Here is a 19,714-nt window from a genome sequence, read left to right on the forward strand (position 1 = left end):
CAAAGCCACAATATCAGGATCTTGGTATACATTGCGTAATTCTCTATTTTTTCTTATTCGCCACACCCCTTCATCACATATTGGTCCAAATATTTTTCGGAGAACTTTATTCTCAAAAACAATCAACCGCCCCTCATTTTTCTTCGTTAATGTCCATGTTTCACTTCCATACATTAAGACTGGTTGAATGATTGTTTTATAAATTCTTATTTTGGAGCATTGTGACAACAATCTTGACGTAAAGAGTCTTGTACACGCCCCAAGACACCTATTTGCATTAGCTAATTTGCTTTGTATCTCTATATCCTCCACGTTTTTGCTGTTTATTGTTACACCCAAATATTTAAAATTTCTACACAGTCAATCGAGTAGTTGTCAATGCTTAAGTTTGTTCTCACATTTCCAGCATGTCTTCCAAAATGAATAATTTTAGTTTTATCTTCATTTAGCTCTAAGCCTACTGTTTGACATTCTTTAATAAAACTTTTTGTTAGTGTGGAGAGGTCATCCAAACTTTCTGACAAGATCACTACATCATCCGCAAATGCCATTATGTTCAGGTCCACTCCTAATTTAACCCCTCTTTGTAGTCTTTTAACTTTTTGTAATGCCTCTTCCACAGCCAGGTTGAAGAGAGTGGGAGAAATCCCATCTCCCTGTCTTACTCCAGTGTTGATAAGGAAGTTTTCCGACATTTCTCCATCTACTCTTATTTTGGCCTTTGAGTCACTTATACACATTTTTGACAGTCTTATCAGTTTTTGCGGGATTCCATGTTTTTCCATCTTCTTGAACAGAGCATTCCTATCCATGCTGTCATAAGCTTTCTTGAAGTCTATAAAAATTCCATAGAAGCCTTTGTTGAACTCATAATATTTTGAAATTGCCTGTTTAAGTAGGAAAATTTGATCTATTGTGGACCTGCCTTTCATAAATCCTGATTGCTGTTCATCAATTATTGCTTCAGTATAAGGACTTAATCTTGATAGTAATATTTTTGAAAATATCTTGTAGACGGTGTTCAAAAGAGATATTCCTCTATAATTAGAACATAATTGTTTATCCCCCTTTTTGTGCAGAGGAATTACCACTGCTTCTCTCCATACCTCCGGTATAATTTCCTCTTCCCATACTTTTGTAATAAGTTTATGTATTTCTTTTATCAGGAATTTTCCTCCACTTTTAATAATCTCACTTGTAATTCCGTCTTCACCAGGAGCCTTATTGAATTTAAGCTTCGCTACCACCCGCGTCTTCTACTTCTTGCGTAGAGGGTGGCATCACCTCCGGTTGTACATGTTGGTAATTTAATTCATCGTCAACGCTTCTGTTTGTACAGTGGTCACAATTCAGGAGTTCTTCAAAGTAGTCTTTCCACACTTTAACCCCTGATTCTTTGTCCATCACTAACTGTCCATTTTTGTCTTTTATGCCATAGCTTTTTGCTGAGACGCCTTGTTTGAAAAAACGGATTGTTCTGTAAAAATCTCTTGCGTTATTTGCTGTTCTGTCATTCTCAGCCTTGGTAAGTTTTCCGTTTAGGAAGTCTCTTTTCGCTCGTCTAAGTACCACTCTGGTATTTCTGTTAGCTTCACAGTATTCTGTCCTAAGTCGTTCTGTCATTCTTCTGCCTTCTTCATCCACATTGTTCCTGCTTGCTAACCACCTGTGCTTTATTTCTCTTCTCTTGTTTACGGCTGTCCTGCATTCCTCTGTAAGCCAAGGATTCTTCTTCATATTTTCCTTTGTGCCACACACTTCCTTTACTGTTTCAGTGACTATAGTTTGTAAATTTTTCCATTGTTTTCCAATCTTGTCTGACTCAGTCATTTGTGTCTCTATGCTTTCATCTTCCAATATTTGGAATCTATTACTCAATTTAATTTTAAATTCCCTCTGCACTTCTGGTATTGTTATTTTGTCAGACGCTAATTGTTCTTTCCTAGGTGTTCTCTTTTTATTCACATTTATTCTTTGTCTTAAGCTAATTAAGACTAAATAGTGGTCTGTACCAAATTCTGCGCCTCTGACTGTGCGCACATTTGTAATGCTGCTATAATGTCTATTGTCTACTAATACATGATCAATTTGGTTGCTTGTTTTCCCATCTGGAGAAACCCATGTAGCTTTGTGAATTCTTTTCCTTGGGAACATTGTGCTACATAATTTCATATTTGTTGAACTAGCTAAAGTGAGCAGTCTCAACCCGTTTTCATTTGTTGAATCATGTAAACTCTCCTTTCCAGCTACTTCTGTCCAATAGTTTTCTTTGCCCACTTTTGCATTAGCATCACCCATCACCAACTTCACATCATATTGAGGCAGCTTATTTATCTCTTCCTCTAGCCTGCCATAGAATACATCTTTCTCCTCATCTTCAGCCTCCTCTATAGGAGCATATAAGTTTATTAACGAAAGATTCTTGAATTTCCCGCTTAACCTAATATTGCACAGTCTTTCACTAATTGGTGTAAAACCTATTACTGATTCAGTAATATTTTTCTTCACCGCATATCCTACCCCTCCATAATATCTGCCATCGTCCGTACCACTATAATAAATTGCATATTCTTTGGTATTAATTTTCCCAGCCAGTGGCCATCTGGTTTCCTGCAATGCAACTATGTCTAAATTATACCTACTTAATTCTTTGGCTAAAATATCACACCCACCAGGCACCGCTAGTGTTCTGATGTTCCATGTACCCAGTCTCAAATCCTTTGTACGTAGCTTGGTCTTTGCCTTCAGTTCCAGTCCAGTTTCCGAGGCTCCATTTAAACGTTTCGTAACATTTGTTTTTTCCAGAGTGGGTTGTTGGCCCAACGTCCAACCCCCAACCTGGAGGACCAGGAGTTTGTGTAGAGTCTTCTTCTCCTATGACAGTCGCTTTCACCACAGCTTCCAGACCCTGTCCTGGCCCTGGTTCTTTATCGGGGTACCTTCCCCTAGCCTTGCGGGAGCCAACCCTATCGTACAAGGCAGTACGGGCAGTGCTTATTTACTGGCGGCACTTTCTCGCCATGACACAACATTGTCATTGGGATTTGTGGTTTTTGAAGAGTGTGACCCCGCCACGAGTTACCCTCGCCACTCCCTCGTAATGTTGCCGTAATCCAATGAACTATACTACTGGAACGCGCACTGCCCATAAGCCACATGTTGTGTTTTCCGGTCGCACACAGCTGTGCGTTACTGGTGTATCCATGGACTTGCAGGCGCTGAAAGTGGGCAAGAACTCACCGAGTTGAGCGGCGATCAACGGGACGATACGGCATCACGCCTTTTCATGCCGAAACACAAATCATTGTTTTTATTTGCATTGTTGGCAACTCTTCCTGTTTATTCCGTCAAGACGTCTGATCTGGGCAACTCAACTAGTTTGGTTTCCTTTTATTTGTCAATGTTAGTAATGTAACGACCCTTATTTGTTCCCGTCCTTAATCCTCACCCTTTCAAATAGAAACCCTGTTTACCAAAGTGCAGTTTCCCTTATTGCCCTGACCTTTTTATTTTCCGCCTTCCGCTATTACCGACATCCTGTTGTTCCAAACTTATCTTATCTTAGCGTCTCCTCCCACGGCCCTATGTCTAGCCCTACACCCTTCGTTTTCTTTCCGCCAATCAATCCTTATTTCCGCTACACCTAAAACATCTCCTCTACTCCCCTCATATCCGTAAACAACCAGCGTCGTCCTAATTTCCCCTGCGTCATGCCCTAGTTCCACGTACCTCTTTTACCCTGACCTTAGCCCGCACCCTGGCGGTTATCCATGTTTCCGCTTACCATTATACATTTCCTGACCTCGTGTCCTACTAATCCGCTTTGGGCATCGCCTTCAGGTAGTCGGCGTCGTCCTATACACACTTCCTCTTACAATTCCTATGTCTTTCGCTTTCCGACGTTACAATAAGCCCTATCCTATTTTCCCACAATCAGTCCGGCCCCTCCGTCACTTGACCCTACTCTGCGCCGCCGATGAAACTTCCCATTACCTTATCGCCTTCCGCGTCTTTCCCCATAAACCTTACCCTCTCCTAAACACTCCTACACGCACGCCTAATTCCTACCTCCCATACGTCCTGCAGCGCCGCTCTATACAAGTCGGCACCTTTTTCCCTATGCCGACGGACCCCTAACGACCCCATCCCTACAATAAAGAATATAGTCGAGTATTCAGAAACAGCAGCGTCGCCATTTCAAACAGGTTGGAACAAGCAGACCATATAACCCTACGGAGAGATGTTGCCGGCACCGCAGCTAGGAGCAGACTGACAATATTGGGGGTTCTGCGCATGCACCAACCTGGCTGCTAATATAAGGGAGCCGATCACCAGCACAGCTCTCTTTCGTTCCTGGGAAACCACTCCAGGTAGAGCAGCTCATTCATTTGATACAACGCTCAGTAGATCCTGGTAGACCACCACAGGAAGCTCTCTGAGACCGACCATGCTTCGCCACTCACAGGTAAGATAATCGCCTTGCGCTAGAAAAATCCGAGCGCCTCTATCCCCTCGCCCGCTAAAGCAATCCAAGTGGAACCTTTCGTCCTGCGCTAGAGAAATCCGAGCACTTCAATTCTCTCGCCCGCTAGAGCAATCCAAGCGGAACCTTTCGCCCTGCGCTAGAGAAATCCAAGGGCCTCTTCGTCTTTCCCCGCTAGAGCGATCCAAGCGGAACCTTTCGTCCTTCGGTAGAGTAATCCCAGCGCCTCTTTCTCTGTCCCTGCTGGAGAAATCCGAGCGGAACCTTAGTTCTTTTGTTAGACTCTTTTCCAACGCTTTTGTTTCCAAATTACTATTGTCCATACTCCTCCTCATATCCTACTTGGCGCCTGGGCTGTGATGATACCGAGCGTTCGTATTGAGTCCACTTAGGTTGACTCTGCTCTCAATCTGAGCCTTTGGTTTCCAACTATCTTTTCCCGACCCCTGGAATACTTTACCCCATTTCACGACTAAGACTTTCTGGGTCAGTTACAGTTACGGTTACGATACGGTTGCGAAAAGTCGTCACAGTAATGTTTGTTATTTCGTGACATGGTGAAGAGTTGCTCTGCGTACAACTGCACATCCAGATGGACTAAAGGCAGCCACATTTCTTGTCACAAGTAAGTTCTTACTATATCAACCATGTCATTATTTACTTTAACCCTTTTAGCCCCGGCGTCCGATATATCGGACAGAGGTGGTCTAGCTAAAATGGCCAACGTCCGATATACCGGACATCTCGAGAATTTAATGTAGCTGGCTAATAATATGTCCAAATGCCATCAGTTTCGGTATAGTAGTCAGTGAAGTAACGGGCTACATGCAAAAACAATAACCTTCCAATTGGAATCGTATTTCGTCGTCGTTGAGCGTAGTTTATTTGTCGATGTCAGCTGTCAGACGACTTCAGTTGCATTGTTGTTGTATGCTGACTTATAACCTCAATTAGTTTGCGTGATTGAAAGCGGTTGTTTTTCATGTGATTTATTGTATTATTAGTAAAAAAACATGAGTAAACGTCGTAGAGAAAAGTTACCAGTGAGTGAAAACACTTTGATAAACACTATTATTGGTACTTTGGGATTATACTGACCACACCCAGACATGAATCGTTATTTGACATTTTGCTTCTACTGATTACTAGATTAGCGTAGAACAATATTTCGTCAATATAAAACAGGAATTGTCTTATTGCAAACCCCTCCCCATCCTCAGACAGAGGTCAAAGTCGAGCGTCTAGTAGATAACGTGATTGCAGAGTCTCGCCGCCCCTTCAGCTGGTGCGTCGCTTTGTTGTACTTCCGTGTTTTACCTCTACATTTCTCCAGACACAAAAATTCAATAAAAACAAACATGATCAAACTAAAACTAAACTCTTTATTGAAAAAACACTCAAAACTTGTTTTTATTCTTGATCACACTCCGCCACCCAAAATGCGAGTGCCATGCCTTCGCGCTGATGTCAACGAAAGAAAAACATCCCTCGAGATAGTACTTATCAGTAAAATATCAAATTCTAGAGGATCTGATCAGAAATATAAATTGAATTGTAATGGAAAGGCAATTATGTACCGTGCAAATCATGTGATGCCGCGTGGCCTGTCGTAATCGGGATTCTCGAGAAAGATAAGATAACAGCGACAACAATACCGATAACAATTCCTGGAAATGCTTGTAAGTTTGTAATTTTGTAATTAAAGAGTTGTTTTTTCGTTCTATCATGTTTGTTTCTATAAATTTATATTTTTGTGTTCTTCATACTGGTGTGGTCGGTATAATCCCAAAGTACCCTATTATTAGTGGTGAATGTGCTATTTTTGAAGACAATGAATTGAGTTGTTTATATAAAATGTATATATTGTAAATATTATTTCTTGTACTTTTTTGAAAAATTAAACAAGTTTTAGTCTTACAAACCATTACAATTATTTTGTGTTATTTTACAATTGTTATTATTTCAAAAGTAAAAAAACAAGTATACATATCTGTATACTTCTACTGACGTGTATTTGGAAATATATGAAGAAGTGCTTATGCAGCAATACAATTAATTGGATATATCTCATGCATTTATCAAGGAAAGTTCTTAAAATTTTGTGTGTGTAGTAAGAAATATGTGTGCAACAAAACTGCTTCATTTTTCAGGGGTTACAATTTTTTTTTCTACCCTTTATGTATGCCCAAACTATAAAAAATAAAAAAAAAATTTTTTTATGTATAAATACGCTAAAAAAACAAATCATTCTGTAAAAGTACTTTTTCACTATTACATCTAAGAGTACACTTATTTGTGAACAATTTAAAACAAAAACCTAAAAATTATCTTCAAAAATAAGAAAACTATATGTATTTTCCCTCAATTCTGCACTACGGTCCCTTATCGCCATGGGCTTTCTGGCAAGTTCATGGAAAAATGACTGGGGTTAAAAGGGTTAAACTTCCAAAATAGTAATTTTCACCAATATTATGTTCTGTAATACCAAATTATTAACTGGGTTATCCAAATAATTAAAAGTTAAAAAGGACTTTTAATGAGTACATTTATATTTATAAGCTATCGTTTTTTAATCATGAACAATAATTATATACTTGAATAAAACATGCTTATCACTCAATTATTTTATCCGCATTGATCCAAGATATCAATGTTGGTCGTTATAGAACTTATGAATGCATAAACTTATGTCATTGCTAAAAACAGTATATACTGACCTACTCTACTTTATAATTATGGGAACTTTGTGATTTTCAGCTACCTGTATTTTATTATTTGTTTGTTTGTTTTGGCTTTCCATTGAATGATGACAATTTACTAAAAAAGTGGATTACTGCGACAAAGAGAAAACATTTTAAGCCAACAAAACATACTTTATTATACAGTAAACATTTTACAGAACATGATTACCATTTAATTTTGCCTAACACACAACGAAAATGTCTCAAAAATGAAGCAGTTCCAACAATTTTTTATTTTCCATCTCATATACAACAGCCACTGGAGAAACGAAGGAGGATTATTGTCAGAAAGAAGGTGTTTTCAAGGGGGTTTTCAAGGGGCATTTAACTTATGACGAATTCACTGCGGAGTAAGTTCTTGCCCATTTCCAGCACCTCCAGTTTCGGAACGCAGCCCAGGATTTCGGCTCGGTTTCTCCGGCCCAGAGCACGTTCCATTATTATAGTTCGTTGGTGTAATCACTCGTTCTCCAAGTCCAAGTTGACCAAATGTAGCCAAGGTGCGCAAGCAACTTATTTATCACTAAGTTTTACAAAAACAATCATAATTGGCCAAGAACGATCACAGAGTGAAATCTGTATAGCTGTCCTGACCTCTGGCAGCATGAAACCTAACAAAATAAAAAGACATCTTGACACTAAACATGGAAATATCGCAAACAAACATAGAGTTTTTTTAATGAAAACTTAACAGTGTTAAATTTACAAAAAATTCTTTTTCTGTAACATTTTTCTGCATATAAGTGTACCTTCAAAGACTTTGTTGAAAGACATCAGATTTTTCACGGAATCACTCAGAAGAACAAACGTACACAATTGGAGAAGTCATGATATTACCAGGAGCAATTTATATGGTTTCAACTATGTTTAGAGAATCCATAGGTCAACAGTTGAAGGCCATACCAATGTCAAATGATACGGTATAAAGACGTGTAGCTGACATTTCGGAAGATATTCACGCGCAATTGGTGGAAAAGGTGAAAAATTCTCATTTTGCCATACAAGTTGATGAAGCTACCGATCTTCATAGAATTGCTTATTTAATATGTTACGTAAGATTTGTCCATGGTGATGCAATGCGGAAAGGGTTGCTATTTTGTGAGACGTTTTCAGCCGATACCACTGGTAAAACCATTTTCCAAATGATTGATACATTTTGGCAGCATATTAACATATCTTGGATGAAATGTACCGGAATTTGCACATATGGAGCTCGGGCTATGTCAGGAAAGTTCACTGGACTTCGAGGGTTGATCAAAAAGGTATCTCCAGAAGCGCGATAAACCGGCTGCATAATTCACCGAGAGGCTTTAGCAGCAAAAGGTATAACCTCGGAACTTCATGAAATTTTACACGTGGTCGTTAAAACAATCTATGTCATTAAAGGGCAGCCTCTATAGTCTCGAGTTTTTAAGATTCTCTGTGAAGATATGGTCTCAAAACAAGCACATCCTTCATATTGTAGCTCTTTATTATTATTACTTTGAGTTATAAATAACAATTATATATTGTAGTAGCTGAAATAAATAAATCGTATTTGTTGTATATAATTTGCTGTTCGATTACAATTAAACCTCTTGCCACATTAGGCTCTAATGTAGTATGCATAAATTGTGAAACTAAAAGTTGACTGTAAAATTTCGAACGCGACTCACTTACATGTAGGGGGGCCCGTCTACCAGCTGGATTATGCAGGGGGGCTCGAAGTAAAAAATTTGAGAACTGCTGAGTTATGCTATTTATGCCTAGCAGTAGATATGCATACTATATGATCACCGCCCACAACAATGTTGTTCTGGTTACTTTTGGGTACCCCCTCATAAATACAATTGTATCTATGATAAGTAATGTATGATAAATACAAATAATATATTTTAACTAACTCAGTATCCAAAATGTAAAATCAGGAAGTTCTGCTTCATAAAGAGCTATTGCACTTTGAATTTTGTTTGTTTTGAATACAACAAAGCACAAGAAGGAACATATTACATAAAAGATAAAAAAGAAAAATAGTTCAGAGGAAATATTTTATAGTTATTAAGATCTTGAACCATGGCAAGCCATAACTATGTAGCCAATGTGTCCTGTTTCTTTGATGAAGTGTTTTTTCTTAGTTCGTAAAGACTATAATAAGTATGTCTGGTTTGCTACCTATACAATTTTATAGCTAGAATCTTTGGAAGGAGCTTTGTAATAGCAAAAGTCTTAATTTTGTACAGAACCAAAATGTTTAGTGCAATATAAGAGCACTTGTACAATCACAATCACATCTCTTATTGCAACATCTTTCTTACATTAAATTCACGAGTCCCAATGAAGGTTGAACCAGTTGTGGACATAAGAGGGCTATTCACAAAGTAAGGAACGTTTTCATCTGATGCCACCAGGCATGTGCCAATCGCGTATAGATTGATGTGCTCAATACCTCAGTCAGAGTCCAGCCGTGACAATGGGAAGATCTCAACACTGCCTGTTTTATTATATTCAAATTTGAAATCTGTGTTGCAATCAAAAATCCCGCCAATTGTGAACTGCATTATTTGTTTTTTGGTGGCAAAAAACTTAAAACCAATAGAAATTCATAAGGAATTGTGTAAAATGTATGCGGATAACGTAATGACTGGAACGTAATTTCTGTCAGAAAGTGGTGCATTCAATTTAAAAATGGCAGAACAAACACTCATGATCAAGATAAGAGTGGACATCCGAGCATTGTGACTGATGATTTGGTCACCAAAGTTGACGATAAGATTAGTGAAAACCGCTGTTTCACAATAACTGAGCTCTCTCTATGTTTCTCACAATTTTCACGGCCTTTATTGTTTGAAACTGCTTCACAGAAGCTAGGCTAACATAAATTTTGTGCAAGATGGGTACCAGAAGGCACAGGCAGAATTCTATGACACAGGAATTTCAAAGCTTGTTCACCGCTATGATCAGTACATGAATTTGTATGGTGATTATATAGAAAAGTAGTATTTTAATTCCTCTTTCACATGTATATAATAAAATGTTTTTCTTGTTCTTGGTTTTTTAAATTTCAAAACGTTCCTTACTTTCTGAATAGCCCTCGTATATAGATCATTGTACCTGGTATAATTGGTATCATTTTCCTATGACAGTTATAATAGTCTCTACATAATTTGTTGGTCATCATAAGTAAATTTATTTCAAACTATATACAGGGTGAATATAAAGTGAGGACCCCCCCCTCTATTTTATTCTATAGGTAATATAAGGAGATATCCTTTGGGTAGTGGTGCAATATGGAAAGGAAGTTTCATTTTATGATATTGAAAATTTTTTTGTCCCCCAAAAATGCGAAATTTTGGGGGACCCCTCATTTTAAAGAGCATGAAAAAACTTAAATAGTGGTGAAAACCAGAGATCGCTATCTCTTTTCCAACAACATAGCCAATAAAAATTGTAATTAAGTCTTTACACCTAAATTTATTTTGTTTGGGTACAGTTTCCGTCTGCGTGGAAACAGGTTTATTGGTTGTTTGTGTTCTCAATGAGTGAGGCATGCAATGGATGAAGAATCCAATATTAGAAAGTAAACTGATAAGGAGTTTATTGTCAATGAGTGACTGGGCTTTCCCGGTTCGAAGTACAGTTAGTACAAACTAGTCCATTTTTGCTTATTTTGAGAAAATCGCGTCCAAAGTTTTGATATTGTACAAAACGTACATTAATTGTAATTATTGCGTAATTTTCAGTAGGTTTGTTCTTGAGGTCAATGTCCACTAGTAAAATAAAATTATTTAAGTAATTTCATGATTTCTGGATATGCAATTTTGCAGTTGGAACCTTGTCAAACTATAATTTCTCAACTTTTTGGGATAGGAATTTCCAGAAGGATGTAAAGTAAACAGAAACCATGTAAGACTATGTTTTATTTATTTAAATATTGTGCACAAAAACTTTTCCCAGAAGAATATTTTTGCGCTTGCAATGTTTTTCCCACTTCTTCCAGCCATTGTCTCATTCCATATAGCACAATATACTTGCTTGGTTACACTGTAAGCTGTCATATTGTACACATTCAACTTTCTTGTATAGAAAAATGAACTTATAGATGCTCTGGGACATGTAATGACATTCTCTAAGTCAGAAAGTAATACTTTCTTTATAATATTTTTTTTATTTCTCCAAATAAATCACTGGATGAATTACTTTCTAAATCACTCTGTGCCATTTTTTAATTTCAAAAATTAAGAAATATTCACATCAAAATCAACTGGACTATCATCAGTATACATAACCTCAATGTAAATAAATCGTCAGAACACAATAAGCTGTATGAGTCAGCTGATGCATTATTATTTATAATAGACAGTAGAGCTGACACCAACAGCTGATCATGCAGTTGGAACATTGTCATTTTCGTATCTTTATTATTATTAAACATACGACAATGAGAGTTAGTGCATTAAATAGAGAGTGTTTTAAATAGAATAATTGCAAAATAAAATCAAATTTCATAAAAATATTAGTTGGAACCTTGTCAAGCCAAGGTAGCGAGTAGTTATTATCTTAGTAGATCATTATTATCCAGTGGTATTGTGTGGTTACTGTTCCGTGAAGTATTTTGAGAAGGTTTTATGTGTTTTAGTGTTATTACACTAATTTATTTAGATGCACTTTCGCATTGTGAGTTTTAAATAATATTATCTAATTAATACTGATTACGAATAAAAATGGCACGTAGTCACGAAGATAAAGTAGAAATGATATTTACTTTCGGGGCTTAGAATGAAAATTATCATGAGGCAGAAAGGTGGTTTAATTTGGCACATCCTGATAGACCTGTGACAAGGAAATACTTAAGAACTTTAGTAAATAAGTTCCGAGAATTTGGTTCCATCAAAGATGCCCCACGCTCAGGTCGGCCTTCTTTAGATGGTTACAAACAGTTCGAAATTGTTGCACAATTTGTTGAAGATCCGCAGAAGTCCACCAGATTAGTAGCAAATCTTTGTGATGTTTCCCAAATGTCTGTGGTAAAGTTACTGAAAAAAAAAAATTTCACGCCTATAAAATTAAGCTTATCCATGAGTTAAACGAAGACGATCAAGACCGTCGTCTACAATTTTGTGAAGAAATGGAAGCACTAATTTCTGCTCATCCATTGTTTGTTCGAAACGTTGTGTTTAGTGATGAATGCAGTTTTTTCGTCAATGGAGATGTGCACAAACACAACTGCAGGTACTGGGACACAGAAAATCCCCATGTTTTCCGTGAATCTCGCACCCAGTACTCAGAAAAAGTTAATGTTTGGACCGGGATTTTTGGGAATCACATTATAGGACCATTTTTTATTAATGGAAATCTCAATTGTCAACTGTATTTGGAAATATTACAAGAGTCAATTTTTCCTGCAATAAATACTGTTATTAGGGAGAATCAACATGAATTTGAAGAAGAACTCGTTCATTTCCAGCAAGATGGTGCCCCATCACATTATCATCATGCTCTACGACATTTCCTGGGAACTCAGCTACGTTGTCAGTGGATTGGTAGGCGTGGTGTAATAGAACGGCCTGCACGGTTTCCGGACCTTACACCCATGGACTTTTTTCTATGGGGGTCACATAAAATCCGCAGTTTACAAAACACCAGTAGCAAACCTTGAAGATTTAAGAAACAGGATTATTAATTCTTCCAACCAAATACCACCTCAGACTTTCCAAAACGTCAAAGAGGCGTTCACCCTACGCTTGTCTCACTGCCAAATAGTAGGAGGGCTTCAGTTTGAACATTTGATTTGACTTCGTGACGTGGTGAGTTATTAAAATTGTTTTGGTAATACTGGCTATTATTTCGGATTAGGAAAGAGATAGCAATCTCTGGTTTTCACCACTATTTAAGTTTTTTCATGCTCTTTAAAATGAGGGGTCACTTGATAGGGGTTTACATATGAAATTTTTGGGTTGCCCCCAAAATTTCACATTTTTGGGGGACAAAAAAATGTTCAATATCATAAAATGAAACTTCCTTTCCATATTGCACCACTACCCAAAGGATATCTCCTTATATTACCTATAGAAAAAAGTAGAAGGGGGGGTCCTGACTTTATATTCACCCTGTATATACAAAGTACGGGCAGAAAATATGAACAAAAATATTAAACATTAGAAAAGATAAACAACTGAAGAAATCCAATAATGCCATAATGATATACATTTAATTTTTATGACACACATACATATTTGATCTTTATAGATCGATTTTGACATTTTACATTGATTATGATAACTTCTATTATGAAAGTTGAATGACTGCAATATCAGCCTGCAAGCTGAACTTGCATAATCAATTGTGATGAATGAAATAAAATTTGGATTGGTAAGCCTTATTGTAAATATTTAATACCAATCCAGAGCCAATAATGGATTCTAAAATTTAATTGGCAGTGAAAAGCTTCATTTTTAATAACATGAATATTTTCTACCTTTTATGAAATTGGGTTTATAAAAAGAAGGCACTGATTGACAGTTACTGACCAGAACCTGAAGAGGGCTGGGGTTGACCAGGCTGCAGGGCCAGGGATGGCCACGCCTCCTTGCTGGCTGCCTGCTGTGTCGTTGGGGGTGTAGTCGACACTACAGGCCCTGAACTGGTTACTGCTGGTGGACTGGGCGTTGGTTTTCTACACAGGAAGTTACAACAGTTCATCATAACTCTGTTGGTTTTCAATTAATTATCACCCATAATCTCTCATGTAAGTAATTAAAATAGTTATTAAGAGTGTAATTGAATGTGTTTTTATATCTTGCAAGACACAATTGCAGATTAGAAAAACTTTTATTTTTGTCAATTACTAAAAGTAGTAAAAATTGTGATGTGATCTTTGTCTACATAGTCTGGCTCAGTGTGATTTTATTGATCAGCCATTTTGTTTATAAGGACAATAATTATTGACATTTGTTATACATAGTGTTTAAATAAGGTGGTTAATTCAAACTATGTTGAAGTTAAAACATCTTTTATTTTACCAGGAAAGTTAGGGATATGAAGCCATTACCATTTTTTACTTGTAAATTATAATTTGATTTAATTTTATACTTTAATCCTGCAATCAAAACTGTGTTTGAAAACACCACCGACTAATCGTATAGTTAATTTTATCTTCACATAGCTTTAATCACACTGAAGTTGAAACATCATTTGGGCTTGAATAATCCCATTACCAAAGACAAAACTTAAAAGCCTACCAAATATTGTATTGGAGTTTGTCCAGATGAAATCCAGACAAGATAATTTGGAAACCACGATTACATCCCTTAATGATCAACTTATCTGCTGTCCCACTGTTTCACAAAGACCTGTTCTTCATGAACAAAGTACTCAACTACAATAATTCCAATAGACAACTTCAAGGTACCCAAATCTACTCCAAAACAAAAAGATTTGTTAACAGCTCACTTCATAGCTTTGCTTTGCTCATTTTGTTCATAGTATGAGGTAAATGAACAAAAATTAACTGTATAAATATCTCTCTTCAAACTGCAAAATCTATTACCTCGAGCCAAATAAAAAACCACCCTATTTTTGCAATAACTCCCAGACATTGGACATTTTTAAGTTCGACACAGCAAACCTACAACCAAAAATTGTTGAAAATAACTCTTATCTCTAAATAAAGAATCTTCTTGAAGAAAAGGCCACCTTGCATTGTAACTAAACTTGGGCCCAAAGAAGCAATAGAAGAATTTCATAACAAACACATTGAGCAATTATAAATTGATAAAGCTAACTATCTAATAAACCACTCCAGTAACAGCTCTTCTTTCTTCTTAATTGAATGGCAGCCACAGAAAAGAAAGAACCTGACCCCTAACGCAGTACAGAAGTAATTGAAAAGGGAACTGCTAACACTATGTCAAAATGTACAAGGGGTAAGGAACAAAGTAGATAAAAATATCTCATCTACTTTAAGATATTAAACCTGACACAATCATCTTGAATGAGTACGGTCTGAAGACTGAGCTCTTAGAGAATATTAAAATTCCACAATACTCAATCAAAATACACTTTTGCAGGTAAGAAACAAGAAAAGAAGTGATATGCCATGAATGTGAAAGACTCGCTGCATCAAAAAACCAAGTCATTGAAGATATCACATCATTACAAGGAACTCATGTGAGGTGGAAATTATCAGAATAGCGGTCGGAAAACAACACATCAACATCATTGCCATATATAGATCTCCAAGTGAAAAGCTGGATGAAGCCTTAAGACATTCTTTCTAACATCATCAAAGAAAATAAGGCTGAAAACCACCCAATAGTCATCATGGGTGATAAAAACATAAACAGCCTAGTGTAAAATAATATATCACAAAACCTTGAATATGCTTAAACCTACCTGCATCCAAAATCAATGTCACAGTAATACATGCAGGCTTGTCAGACCACACAGCATAATTGAGTAAAATTTCTCTTACAGCACAGAAAACATAAACCACTAATTTAATTGTTAAAAAATAAATAAGGACAATCTCGACACTCTAAAGACTCTCAGGAAGGCTACTCAAAACCTCTTTTAAAACTCCGGTTTTCCCGGGAGATAATTTTTGATTCTCTAGTCCATTTTCAAACCAAATAAACAACTGTAATACTGCATTTAACCCTTACACAGAGTGCAACAGTGACGATTTATCATTACCAACTGTATTTGCAGCAAATGCCACAAAGCTGCAGAGGTCTAGAACATTTTTTAGCTAGCTATATGCGAGAAATTCGGTGATGATTCATGGCTACCACATATTTTGTGCTCCTTAGTATTTATATCTTTGTCTTACAATGTGTCGACATAACATTGTGCATACCTAATAACTTTATTTTCGGTGATGTTTGGAGAATAGATGTACCCAATCTGGAAGGATAAAGAGAACAAACAATTGCCAACACCAGTCAGACTGCAGTCCAACATTGAGTCAGAGGTCTGCGGTGCAAGAACTTACGGTAAGAGACCATGATTTCGCAGGTACACAAGGTCAGTTCGGTACAACTAACAAATAAAGTAAATAATTTAACCCTCAAATGGGCAGTGATTTCTTTCCCACAGTTGGCAGGCCATTTTTGAGTCTTTTGAACCCTTACTGTTTTTTAGTTTATAAAAAATACATTTTAACTATAAACCTTTATGTGTAATACATTACTGTTTTCAGGAATATTTGAAGATAATTATGGTATGAAACATTATGCATAAACCATAAAAAAATGGCTACACTATTTTACCTTTAATTTCTTTCTTTTTTCAAAAGTGGTGGGACTGCTACTCGTAAAGTGTGATGATATTATAAAATATTAGAATCTGATATAGCCAATGTATTCTTCATTTTATCTTGTTTCAGAAAGTATTAGTATAATCACTAAAGGTGAAAATGAGGTAAAAGCTCCCAATTTTTTTGGATTACATAGATTTGCTTGATTTGCATACCACCTCATCTGACCCTCAACTTCAAAAGTAATATTGCCTCAAGGAGAGCTTTTTGCAATTTGGGTTAAAACTACCCTTGTATAAAAAATTCAAAAGTCCAAATTTAAGAATTTTAAAGATTTGCAAACTTTTATTGAAGTCTTGAAATGATTTACTGATATATATATATATATATATGATAAATTGTGACTTTTCACAAGTTTTCAATTGGTGTATGATTATATTGTAACTTTTTAATTCCTCCAAAAATCTTGTTGAAGACTTACCCCTTATAAAAATACTCTCTCTTATGGAAACATAACATTAGTATTATATTTATAGAAAAATAGTGTATAAATTATAGTTTACATAATGATATAATTAATTTTTTATTTTATTGAATTTACTTTTAATATTTTTGTATTAAACTATAACAAAAACTATTGTTTATTTACATTATAAAAGGATGTGTGAATAAAAATTGACTATTATTTAAGAGTTATATTACATATAAAATAAAATAATAAACTATAGTAAAAAGTACTTATTTTAATATTGAATTCACATCACTTTCATGAGGGTCACCACATGTTTTTCTATTCAGTTTTGGAAATACCACTGACTATACCATATATTAATTTTCAACGTACTTTCAATTTGCCTAATAGGTACTCTCTGCTCTCCCTCCAAATTATTTTCCAGCAACTACTCCGTGGTCCAACTATTGTATACATGCGTGTATTCATATATATATATATATATATACATATATGTATATAGGGTGAGTCTGACCACCCGTGCAGTATTTACAGCTGTCTTAATAACTGACTTCGACACTTTTTCTATCTCTTTTCTCCATAATTTGGCCTCTCTGAATCCGTTAAAATTATTTTCAATTTTGATAAATGCCCCTAAAGAGCCCAATTTGGGGGGTAGGGGTGGTTTTTGGGGAATTTTCAAATTTAAACATGGGTCGTGTGATACATCAATTTAAAGGTTTAATTACACCGAACATTTTGGCGCAAACAAAAGTTAATTATCTTTAACCGTATGTACAGGGTGTACCAAAACGTTTAGAAATAGGACTTTAAAATAAAGTACCGTGTTACCCTACCTACAATATGGAACAGCTCCAGATTTTTTTCCTAACTTGCTATTGACCTATTTTTCAATGAAATATGTGGTACGGGCTTTTTCACTGGATTTTCTAAATTTCAAAAATATTCAAAATTTAAGAATACAAAAAATCCTAACACTCAAAATTCTTAAATAGCAACATATAATAAATTTTATATCAAATAAAAGGTCTTTTTAAAACAATTATTTTTTGTATTTAACTTTTTTTCCTATCTATTACTGTTTCAAAATGGCAGCCGAAAAACTGAATTACGTATGTCTATTTACAAAATGTAACAGATTATTTTTAAGTGATATGAAATAAAAACTATTAATAAGTTAGGCAAGTGATTAATTAAAAAATTGTTATAAGTCTCTCCATCTAGGTGTCCTTCAACGAAAAAAGGACCTACAATTCTCCTGCCAACAATACCACACCAAGTATTCACAGTCCAGTACCTCTGGTTGTCAACCTCTCGTATCCAGTGGGGGTTCTCATGAGCCCAGTACCTCATGTTGTGACGGTTAACTTCGCCGTTGCTCCGAAATGTAGCTTCGTCACCCCAAAGTAAATTGCGAAAAAATGTTCATTTTGTAGCAACTTTTCTCTTACCCACAAACAAAAATTCATTCTTTGAATGCCATCATCACTATGAAGTTCTTGGTGCAGGGATATCTTGTAGGGATGCAATTTTATTGTCTTTCAGGATCCTCACCACTGAACTTTGGCTCATACCAGAATGAATAGCTATTCTTCTAGAAGAATCATTTGGGTTTAGTTGCACCGCCGCCAATACTTCTGGTGCCCTATCACTTCTTACAGGCCTTGCAAGTGTTTTTCCCTTATTGCTGTCAGGCTGTACCTGTCCTGTTTCACGAACTCAAATAGCAAGTCTTTGAAAGGCCATTCGTGACTGAGGTTCTCTATTTGGAAACCGTTCGGCATACACCCTCGCAGAAGCCACATAGTTTTGAAAACATTCGCCTAACACCATTACCATATTGAATGCCTCTGCATTTGTGTAAGGCATTTCGAAAAACCACAAGCTGTTCTTAACAGCAGACACCAATGAACTGACTAAGGGTAGCCTTATCACATTTGTCAGATAAAGATGTCTAGCCAGCATACCGCAAGTGATAAGCCTGTTGAGGGTGGTACAAAGTACCTTTCTAGTCCAAGACTGCATTGAGATTGTGCATACATGAATCATTGTTATCTTTAAAAGACAAACATGGAAACTACTATAAAAATATTGGGCCACATTGAAAAATTAAAACATGTTGAATTTTGGTCTGATTTCATAACAAATTCTGTTTATTTAATCACAAAACCCTGTTTGTTCAAATAAAAATAATTTGTTACATTTTGTAAACAGACATACGTAATTCAGTATTGACGTACGAAACGGGGCTGCCATTTCGTATAGTGGTCCGATTTCAATTCTTTAAGTGTATTTGTTATTGAATAACCAAGACCTTTAAAATGATATGTTACAAGACTGTAAGTGATATTTGAAAATTTTGAGTTGCCCCCCTCCCCCTGTCCCCTAAGGGTCAAAAATGTGAAAAATATCATTATTAGTGTAGCCCTTTGTAGCTAGTAAGATTGCTGCATACAGGTTTTATATGTCTAAAATAATAATAAAATTAAGAGAGGGTGAAACTTACTTTTCATACTATCGATATGTTCGTTTTTGTTAAATTACCGTAAAACGGTTTATTTAATTATTCCGTAATTTTCATAGTACAACGTGGGAGAGATTCCTCTAAGCGCTGGCTCTATTTTGTAATCCTTTGAGTGGAATGAAAAATAACAGTCAGCTGATTTTGACAGGTGTTGCCGCACTCGCCATCAGCTGGAGATGGTGCCCACAACCTGGTGCAACTGACTGGTGTGAAACTTCGTGTGTGCGTTGTATATTCTACTTCTAAAAAACAAACACCTAGT

General features: G+C 36.2%; 1 protein-coding gene across 3 annotated transcripts in view; it reads right to left on the reverse strand.

The window, feature by feature from the left end:
* Nucleotides 1-19,714, reverse strand: part of LOC124364882 (CCR4-NOT transcription complex subunit 4) — a 98,728-nt gene that overhangs the window by 38,064 nt on the left and 40,950 nt on the right. For all 3 annotated transcript variants that reach the window (XM_046820691.1, XM_046820682.1, XM_046820700.1), the window contains exon 7: nt 13,731-13,876. In XM_046820691.1, the coding sequence (XP_046676647.1) occupies nt 13,731-13,876 (146 nt within the window). The remainder of the gene's footprint in view (nt 1-13,730; nt 13,877-19,714) is intronic.

This window comes from Homalodisca vitripennis, chromosome 1 (assembly GCF_021130785.1).
Source record: "Homalodisca vitripennis isolate AUS2020 chromosome 1, UT_GWSS_2.1, whole genome shotgun sequence".
Taxonomy (NCBI): Eukaryota; Metazoa; Arthropoda; class Insecta; order Hemiptera; family Cicadellidae; genus Homalodisca; species Homalodisca vitripennis.